The sequence below is a fragment of the Scatophagus argus genome, chromosome 7 (assembly GCF_020382885.2).
Source record: "Scatophagus argus isolate fScaArg1 chromosome 7, fScaArg1.pri, whole genome shotgun sequence".
Taxonomy (NCBI): domain Eukaryota; kingdom Metazoa; phylum Chordata; class Actinopteri; family Scatophagidae; genus Scatophagus; species Scatophagus argus.
The window spans coordinates 10422750-10433185 of record NC_058499.1 but is presented as its reverse complement, the minus strand read 5'-3'; the positions used below and the strand labels follow the sequence as shown (position 1 = coordinate 10433185).

The 10436-nt window shown below is 40.0% G+C and overlaps 1 protein-coding gene across 1 annotated transcript; it reads left to right on the top strand.

Annotated features, from left to right (window-relative positions):
- The first annotated feature begins 377 nt into the window (after positions 1-377).
- Positions 378-1842, top strand: c7h15orf61 (chromosome 7 C15orf61 homolog). The gene is made up of 2 exons (XM_046395337.1): positions 378-1151; positions 1260-1842. The coding sequence occupies exons 1-2, from the start codon at positions 791-793 to the stop codon at positions 1385-1387; spliced, it is 489 nt and encodes a 162-aa protein (XP_046251293.1). The 5' UTR covers positions 378-790; the 3' UTR covers positions 1388-1842.
- Positions 1843-10436: the final 8594 nt, after the last annotated feature.

Below are 10436 nucleotides of genomic sequence, written 5' to 3'. Positions count from 1 at the left end.
GCGCGTGTTACATGTGGTGTTCATGTAATCAGGAACCCAGCAAAATTTTCAGTGTATCACTGGTGTCAGTGTTGGTCATGTTATGGCGTCGTTATCCTCAGAAATGTGCTTGAATTTAAACGCAAATGAAAAATCACATTGGAAAATCGGCATATTTTCAGCAACACGTCATTCATTACATCTACACCACACTGAGGTGACGTGAATAATTTCTACAATTATAAAAGACAGAATATCTTTATTTTATAAGGTGGTCTGATGCGCGTATAGTGAACAGAGGACACATGTTTAATATCAGGTGAAAAGGTGAGAAATAAATTGAAATAAATTAAACGTAGGCAGTAGCTGCTAATTCTGTTAAAGAGGAACCATTTTGCAACGCGCCGTTTCCAGACGGAAGACTTGTGCGGGAGTACCAGGTCAGAACAAACACAACAGCACGTAACCGGCATAGAGATGCACTTTTCACAGGTTTTATAGCTGTTTAAGCGTAGTTGTGTTTGTGTTTTCAGCATGTTTATCCGGTGCTGTCCTTGTTTCTAACAGAATATCTTCGGAATAACTTATTTTAGCTCACACGCAGGAACTGACCTGTATGCTAACTCTTAGCCTGTCGTTAGTTGCTGTGTAAACTGTCTCTGTGAAACACCGTCCGTATTTCTAATCTGCTTCGAAGGACGCACACTAGCTCATATAAAATGTCGGTACATTTAATCTAGTCAGCACTCTGGCTGTGAATAATTTACATGCAGTCCGGATGATAAAAGAAGTGCAGCAAAGGTGAAGCATTATGACTTCTGCAGAAGTCATGAAGGAGTTTTTGAGGAAGATACACAGCATCTTTGTAAGGGTCGCCCTGTTCCCGAGCACGTTTGGCAGGTCTGGTCCGCGGCCGGCTGCCTCAGAGGTGTTGACCTGCCACCTGCTGCAGCGTAAACTCCCGCCGTGGACTTCATACTGCGTCCGCTACAGCTCCGTCCACAATGACCAGTTTGGACTGTCCAACTTTAACCGGAGAGTCCAGGAATCCAACTATCAAATACTGAGAACAGGTTGCTTCCCCTTTATAAAATATCACTGTACCAAAGCGCCTCCGCAGAACCTGGACTTCGAGAACAAGTTTTTTACTATGTTGAAAGTTGTTAATCTAGGTTAGTAAATGCATTTTATGTTCTACCTTATTTGTATATACATTTAATTTTGTGTTTAAGAAAAAAAACCCGCGGATACCACTTAATCATTGTGTCCTTTGATTGCAGGCATCCCTTGTTTGGCCTATGGCATTGGTTGCTGGATGGTGGTAGGAGCTGCAGAAACAGTGCAAACAAGTGCTGGACCTGTCACAGTCTATTTCGCCTACAAAGAAGATGAAGGTGCACAGTACTAAACCGTGAAGAAAACTCTGTTTTTAATGTATTTTCAAGAAACTTGCCTGCCAAGCTGCTTTATTCACAACAGATCCCGAGGTGATGATCTGGTGGTCCTATTGACAAAAGTGCCATTTGTGTGCTTTTAGTGGTCCTCTTGTCCGACTGCACACTTGGTTCATTTGTGTTTAATTATTTAAGATTTAAAAGTTGCAGTAGAGGAGTCAGTTATGCATGTCATTATGCTGACATACAATCCTGACATTGTTTGTTTCGGAAAGCTAACTTTTCATTAAAATTTAATGCAAAGCTTAGGATTTCTACAAGAATAGACTATTTAACAATGCTTCTTTTCCTGGCTGTCTTCACAGCAGGGTTTGTGAGCAACACTGTATAATCCTGCACGTGTCATTGAAGTAAATACACTGTAAAAATATATTTTTGCAGCAAATATTAAAGTATATGCAAGAGTGCAATGGTTTTTGTGTGTTTTATGCTTTATGATCCAGACGCCTGTGCTGGTCATAAGGAGCCGCCTTCTACCGATGAACTTTAAGAAGATGTGATGCTAAATAAAAGACAACACTTTCTTCAACGATCAAGTCTTAACAAATATTAATAATTCATGTGATACCAAGTGGCATAATTTATTTGTTAATTCCATGTCTTTTGCTTCATTTTGTGTGATAGATGCAGGAATTCAAATAACCCCTGCTCATTCATTTAAAGGTAAATTAGTGATCACTCTCCATGCAACACATAGTCAATAGTGTTAGAAGAAAACCCAGTGACAAGACAGGTCTGATAAAATAGGTTTTAATTACCAAAGTGTGGCCTTTGTACAGAGACATCTACATCCCTCCCTTCAGGCCCTCTCCGGCCTTTGATTTCTGGTAATGTGCTTTGCTGACAGGGCACACTTCCTTCTGCTGCCTCTGAGAGGCGGGTTGACAAACTGCCATATTGATTTCTTCACCCCTCAGCACATCCTACTAATAGCATTTATCAGCGACCTCAATTTTCTGGCCTTGGCCTCTTCATTTTTAGCAACAATGAAGGCGAACGAATAATTTCGTGTTGCACATGTAAATCAATGCACCTTCTGACCTTCTTTGCACTTGAAGTCAACAGTATCGGCCCACATGCTGTTCACGATGTGCAAACCCTTCACCAGTGTCCTGTTTTGTAAAAGTTCCTCTTCCCTTGCAAGAACATTTAAGTGAGTGATTAAATTTAATATTAAAGAATATCAAAAATTGTTAAATGTTTCTTCCTCAGGGTCTTCAGATGAGCGTGCGCAATCATTTCTAGATTCAAGATTCAAGATTCAAGAGTCTTTATTTGTCATTATGCAAGCATAACGAAATTTTGTGCAGATTCTCAGCTTCAAAACACACTTATAAATAGGAAAAATAAAAAATTGCACACCTTAGAAAAAAAAAATATATAAAAATATAAAATACAAAGTACAAAATGCAGAATACAGAGTGAGGTAGATAAAACAAAGTGCACTAGTGCCAGACTATGTGTATGAGTGTTTCACTGTAGGGGGGTTATTGCTTTAACAGCTCTGGGGAAGCTTCTAGGCCTAACCACCAGTTATTCTAGCAACAGCATCACCGCTTTCCTCCCAAAAAATAAAGGAAAACTTGCGTTACTGAGGCAAACACACAACTGAATGAATGAGACCTCAAACAGATAATAAATGTCCATGGATGTACTTGAATTGACTCAATCCCTCAACCACATTTCAAAGAATGCTGTCAACGTTTGTCGTGTACAAAATTTCTAAACCTGATGCAGAATTCATGTGCAGAATCCTCTTAAACTGTGTGATGACGCCACAGTATCTGTTAATCATACTAATTGCCTCCAACGAGGAACATTTAGGCACACTTATGGTAATCTGATCCATAGTATCAGGCTGCACTGAAATCCCCCTCGCCTTTCATTTCCAGGCTTTCATCAGCACTGAAAGTGTGCATGGGGAATGCTCAGGCAACCATGTCTTAATTACTCATTGACCCTTTGACCCGTGCGTTGCATTGATACCGCCGTACAGCCAGACACAATTGCGTAGGGTTGCAACTGACTGCAGCTTTGTGCGGCTGTTACAGGGTGATGTGAGTCAGTGAAATCTAAACTGTGGAGCATGTGAGTGCATTGTATTCGTTTTCAGGGCTTCACCTTTGAGTCACACTAAACTGCAGTGGAGGGCGCCCCATCCAGCGCGGGTGGAGGCTTAGCATTACACATGGAGCCTCAGTCACCACCAGTGCAGGTTTAGGGTATCTGGACTGCAAATGAGCTGCTGTAAACTAACAAAACATATCAGCGTTTGGTGCACGATTGATGCCTTTTAATAGTCGTGGTAGTCTTGTCCTGTATTGAATTCTCTAAATTACCCAGCACACATCTAATGTGGTAATGAACAAAGAATTAATGCCTGTTTGGCAAGTTTAATTGCATGCTGAAGCTGGTAATAAGTTTTGTCAAGGTGAAATCTTTAAATACTTGTACTGTTTAGAATTTAGGTAAGTAAAGCAAAACAAGTGCTAAAATTGAGTGTAGTGTTGCTGGAAATTGTTAATGTTCAACAGTGAAATTGCTAATCAACTTGCAGAGACTTGTAATTATCTTCTAATTAGCTATTAAGTTCCATTTTCTTCAGTGCAAGAAAAAAAAATTAAAAAATAGTGCAAACCATGTTCATCTCCTTGAAATAGGTGATGCGGCTGATTCTTAAATCAATTATTTAGCGGGAAAGTCACACCAGTTTTTTTCCTCTGTCATACAGATATATTGCTTGGCAGAAACAATTATTGTGTGTACAACCCCTGCAGCTAATACTGGTGAGGTTATCATTATTAAGCCTCTGGATTGGCCACCAGCACCGTCTCAGTGCTTGCTCCACGAGCAGCAGGGGTACGAGAGTCATCACTCAGATCACTTTAAGGATCACACTGGAATTACATCTCAATGCAGACGTGTCAGCCGACATTGTCACAATGTTCACTGTGAGATGGCACTTTTTGAATTGCCAAGTGACAACTGATAGCATGAAGCTCATTACTCTGCTAGAAATGTCTTTAGTTGCAGACATACGCAGCGTAATACTTAAGCGGAGTGAGACGTATCAGAAATTTTTGTTTTGTTGATGTAAAAACACTTTTTCTGTAGTTAATAACTGCTGACCTCTTGTCATTGACACTTGAATCACGACCTTTTCCTTTTTTCTTTTGGAGGGACGATAGCCCGCTGAAGCCATTAAAAATCTATTATGGTGTATTTCTTCACCCAAGGGATGACAAGGGGCACCATAATTCTTTTCTTTACATCCCCCTCCCTTCTTTGTCTTTATGACGTGTTGTATATATATTGGTATGTGTGTGTGTGTGTGTGTGTGTGTGTAGGGGGAGGGGGAACAGTGAAACTCCATGCCTGCTGTGCCAATCAGTGTTGCCAAAGCTGCTGTCAGTGGGTGGCTGAAATGTCTGTCACTCATCCACTCTGGCTTTTGTAGTTCAGGACCACTCAGGAGCAGGATGCAGCAGATCAAAATTCTGGACAATTTTGTCAATATTCCTTATAGTCTGATTTATGATAAACATGTTTATTTTGTATTCTTAGAGTGGATCCAAATTTATATAGTTTACTATATTATTGTTTAGTTGATGCCCTTGAGCTTGTGCGCTTAACTTTCTGCTCAAATCCTGTTTTTCTTTCAGCTGAAGTTGATTATTGTTTTGTTTCCCTTTCTTGCTGATGATGTGGTATCATGTTCACTTCATTCATACTTAATGCTTACTCTGTTGACATTAGGAGAGTAATGGATTTTAATAGTCTTTCCACGACTTGTCGGGAGAGTTAAATGAACTATCCATTTTTATTATATATTATGCAGTATTTAAAGTTTCAGCTCATTAAAAAACAGACGCCCTCCACACCCCCAGGCTGTCTTTTACCCCCCACCAGCATGCAGTCAGGCTCCTCTAGCCACGGGCTCTGCTTGATCTGTTTTTCCTCAGTCAAAATTGAAATATTCAGAAATATTTATTTATTTACTTATGCCTTTTATTTCACCAACAAACAGCATAATGTCTTTGTAGCTTAAACAAAGCGGTGTCAGTGGATCTGAGAAAAAGAGCACAGAGCTTGGTTTTGTTTGGCTGATATAATTTGTCACAGTGCATATATGTTTTATCCTTCGGTTCAAGACAAAATATGTTATATAAATAAATACTGCATGTACCTTAATTTTGTGCCAGAACCGGCCCCGTGTGTGGTTTGATTTCCCTGCTTCTTGCTTGCACAATAAGCAGCAAACTGCATAGCCACTCAATGCTAGACTGGGGAGCTACATTAAATACACTGATACTGATGCTGCATACCAACATAGAAATGGAATAAATCAATTTTGTTCTCAGAAATGCTTCACATACTTTTTGATGCAGCATGATCTCCAATCTTTCTGCAAATGAGCTGCAGTCCCTTGTAATGGTTTCTGCTCCTCGTGGGAGAGCGGTGTCTCAGAAAAGCTGCTGATTGAGGGAGAAATGTAATACAGGTGTAAAGCAGACTTGATAGGGGTCTTACATGAGGGTTATGCATTTTAACAGTGATATACATACTGTTACATATTTATCAAAGAATATGGAATTTGCTGGCTTGACTCTTTCCGGCCTGCAGAGGCTTTGAACATTTCTGCTGGAGTGTTGTTAATTCTGGCAGAGAGGGCCTCTATTATGTTGAATTAATAGAAATTAAGGGTTTAAACTGGTTAAGTAAGCACTTCATTAATCGCGCATTAATTCGCGAGTGGATCGCTGTGTGTGTGTGTGTGTGTGTGTGATAGAGAGAGAGAGGTTTATAGGTGGTGTAGACCACTAAACTTAGATGAAAGTAGACAAGTGGGCTCTGAATTGAAAAGCTGCTTCGTGCTAGGTGGATGTAGACAGGAAATCCAAAATAAACCACATGATGTAGATCTGAAACGATTGGTTGATTAGTTAACAGAAAATAAAAATAAATCTGCAACTGCAAGTGATTAATCCTTTCCAGTCATTTGCAATTCCAACTCAGGTTCCAGCTTCTCAGCCTTTGTTGGATTTTGTGTCTTATATCACATTAAACAGAATACAAACCACCAGACAGAATTTTGGGGTTTTTAGCTTGTCATCTGACCAAACAAGACACTTGAATATGTCAGATTGCACTCTGGGATGTTTTTAACATGTCCAAGACCAGGTTATCAATTGTAAAAATAATCATCAAGTTAATCAAAACTTAATTGACTGTTAGCTGCAGCCCTAAGAAAATTCCCTGTCCATGTTATAGCAAATGTTCACTAATGTGTCTATTTCCAACATAACCGGATGCATGTTTTGTAGTTATGCCAAAGTAAAAAATAACTCTAGAGGTGCTTTCATAGTGAGACTCTCGCTGACTATATACAGTACAACATGCTGACTGTGCATTGTACATATTGTCCTCATGTTCTTTTGTATGATACTGTTTTCTTTCACTAAACACCGACCATTTAGGGATTTAATTAAACTGAAGACCCCCTTTGAATGTGGACACTTTTAAGCAGTACATGATTGTTCGATAATGTAATCTTTGGCCCTCAGTGTGAATTGGTGCGAGCTGCTGTAAATGGAGTTATAGCACAGGTCAGTTGGAAGCATCTGCCTCACTTGATGTGGCTCCCACAGCAGAGGTGGACTAATTGAGGTGTGTTTTTATCTGGGCTTGCTAATGATGATGAGGGTGCAGGAGAAGTAGTCTGTCCCCTCAGGCTGAGGAATAGCATGACTTAGGCAACCCTCTGTACTTATTGTCCAACAAAGGGGGAATTCACTTAATGCAGTGCTTCAGAAAAGTGGATAATTGTGGTCACAATCAATAAAGTAACAGAGCGGAAAATGAACGGTGTGTGCAGTGTGGCTGTGTTGTAGGTATTTTACTGAAATCGAAAGGAGCGAGGTTCTTGTTTTTGTGTCCGTTTCAGCCAAGTCATCAAACGAGAACTCGATTCCAGTTTCTGCACACGACACACATGCAGGCAGGCAAAGCTATACATGTTTACTTTGTGTATGTGTAGCTGGTGTGTGTTTGCATGTGTTTGTGTATACATGATAGAGGGGGAAGGTTTGGTTTGGATGAGCCACATTGTTCCTGTGCGGCCTAGTGACATCGCTGGAGGGCAGAGAAGGATGGAACCTGAGAGGGGTGACAGTGATAAATAGCCCTTTTAATAACAGCTGCCCCACTTGGCCGGCTAGTCCCAGTCAGTGTCCTCTGTGTATTTATGCCTATGTTTATTTATGCATCCATAGCATGCAGGAAATCACCACCGCAGGGGTACAATCATTCTTTTTTTTGTGGTGGGGGGATTGCATTGGTTTAACTTTGGGAAGTAAGATGGCTCGTCTTAAAGCGAGCTGATATTCATTGAACCCTCAGGTTGATCTGTTGGTATGTGTGAGCTGAAATACATTCGCATCAGAGGGAGGAGTCTCAATATGACACTTACTGCATAAACAAAAGTCCTGAGAGTACAAACAAAGAAAAGATTATACTAGAGTTTTGGTATCTCACCACAGTGGGATCAGTGGCCTTGACCTGCATAGAGATGAGACATATACATGCTTTCACACACTTTTCTCTTTAGTGTCTGAGGACAGACTCAATGTTCAACCATTTTCTTGAGAACCAGAAGTGGTTATTACTTTCTGTTATAATGGCTTGTGTGATACTCCATATACACCCTTCAATCTGCATGGCTTTTAAATTTTTTTTTGGTTCATTGTTGCTGTACTACTGAAGTCAAAAGCCTTTTGTCTGCTGAAATATGACCTCAGGCCCAGGTCTGTGAATAGGCAGAGGGGAGGCTGTAGATCAGAAGTGTCAAGGCTTCTTCCCGGAGGGCAATGTCGGCGCTGTTCTCACTCAAACCAGTTCCCTCCCTTTAATTGGTTCAATTAGTTAAGTATCCATATACATTATCGTGTATGCATTTTTCATGACTCTTCTTAACGCTCTGTTTGAACTGAACAACTTCCGGCTATGATTTGCCATTTGGATGAATGTCAAGGAGACTAAATGATTGCGCTAATTGAGTAATTAAAAGCAGATGTTGGAGCAAGAGCCAACAGCATACACTTTAAACACTTTGCCCTCCAGAAAACCTACAGTGTTTTTGACACCCCTGTTATGTATGGTTATCCCAGAGGTGCCTCTGTAATAGTTACAGTTTCACCCTTGTGATTATTCAGTTGAAGTCTTTGCTATTGAACCAAAATGGTGTTTTTATGCTATTTTGACCATGGGAAATGGTCTGGAAAAGAAAAGCCCATCATGGTGCCTAATGGCCAGACTCGGTGGTGAACAGATTCAACACAAGCTCCAGACAGGCAAAGCACGATATCTCCACACTCGGCCTATCAGTCTTACCTCCCGCTGTCCTCTGGTGGGACATGAGTGGCCTGTATGAGACTCTTTTGAGGGAGATGATGTTATGTTGAAGGTAATTAACATTGGAAATGTGCCAGTAATGGGAATCAGTGTGGCATCAAATCGCAAAGGAACGGAGTGTATTTTCATGGTTTTGACAGCTGTGGTGATTGGAGCTTTGCTGGAAGGCTTTACAAAGTGCAGATCAATAAGTAACAATTTTCCTATTAAAGAAAAATTACTTGGACATTGCACTGAGATAGCTTGTGGCTCTTTCACTTCACAACAGCTGGGGAGGAAAGGTCTCTGGCTGAGGGACGGGTGGTATCATTTTGTCTTCACTGAGGTTTTACTTGGTTTTCTGAACCCCTACCCACCCCCACCCACCCTGATCCTAAACTTGAACTTGGGTCCAACTGTATTTATTAAATTGCTTTATAGATGACCATATCATCACATCACATATTATATCTTAACTGTAGTTTTAAGGTTAGTGAGTTTGTTTTTTTAAATGCTCTAAAGTCACAAATCTTCAGTCTTGGCTGCAGCTAGTGAAGCAAATGGAAAGCAAAACGTTTTGCATTATGAATGGAATTTTTGTTATTATCACAGACAAAACAAATTCATTTAAAAGTCTAATGAAAAATTATTCACAGCAACTAAAAAAATCCAAATATGCTTTGCTTTCATTTTCTTAAATGTAAGAATTTGGAAGGGGACCTCTGACACTGGACACTGCATCAGGGCATTTTAACCTTTGCCTTCTCAATTTCCCAAACCAGTTATTTTGGCTGTAAAAATCATGTATCACACAGAGAAGATAACCTGCTTGAATACCAAATGTAGTCAGAATATTCAAAATCAGTGGATGGAGTTGATGACAAATCTTGTTTTAATAAATCTCTAGGCCACAAGCGTTGCTAATGAACTTAGTAATTACTCATCACTGGTTGGAAGAGTTTAGCCGGGGTGAGATGAAAGCAGTGGCTGCTGGGAGCCACAGGAACGGCACAACAGGCAACAATCAACACAGTGTCTGCACAACAATCAATCAAAACTGCCAGCCCTTAACAGCCTGAGTCATTTTCTGGTGTTTTTCAAAAATGAGTACACCTTGTAACATGTAGCTAAGATCACTTTCCCAAACACCTTGAAGCACCAGATTTTTAAACCAACGAGATTTGTGTCACATGATTTATCACACCGCTCTGAGGAAATTATTATTTTTAGCTAAGGAACTCTCAAATTATTCTACACAAACCTACTTCTTACAATACAATGGACTGTGTGGTTGAATGTTAACATTTCTTTGCTTTTTTTCCCTCCCCAGTGCTACAGCTCAGCAGTTTCTGTTATTTGTTTTGCTTTGTTTTTCTTTCTTTGTTTTTCACTTTCACGTCTTGTCAGTCATGCATTCGATGTCATGAGTATACATTTCGGTAGGTCGAGAAACAATTTAATATAGAAAACACATGCACATGAAATGGAAAGTGTGAGTTTATTTATGTAAAAATATAAAAAACTCACAAACATTTCCATTAGTTTTATACACATGCATATATCTGTCTGTCTCACATGATTTAAATATGGATTGCCTTGTTTTACTGAACATCT

Coding starts and splice junctions, on each gene's coding strand:
- c7h15orf61 (XM_046395337.1), top strand. CDS start 791: ATGACTTCTGCAGAAGTCATGAAGGAGTTTTTGAGGAAGATACACAGC. Junction 1,152..1,259: donor GTTGAAAGTTGTTAATCTAG/GTTAGTAAATGC, acceptor CTTTGATTGCAG/GCATCCCTTGTTTGGCCTAT.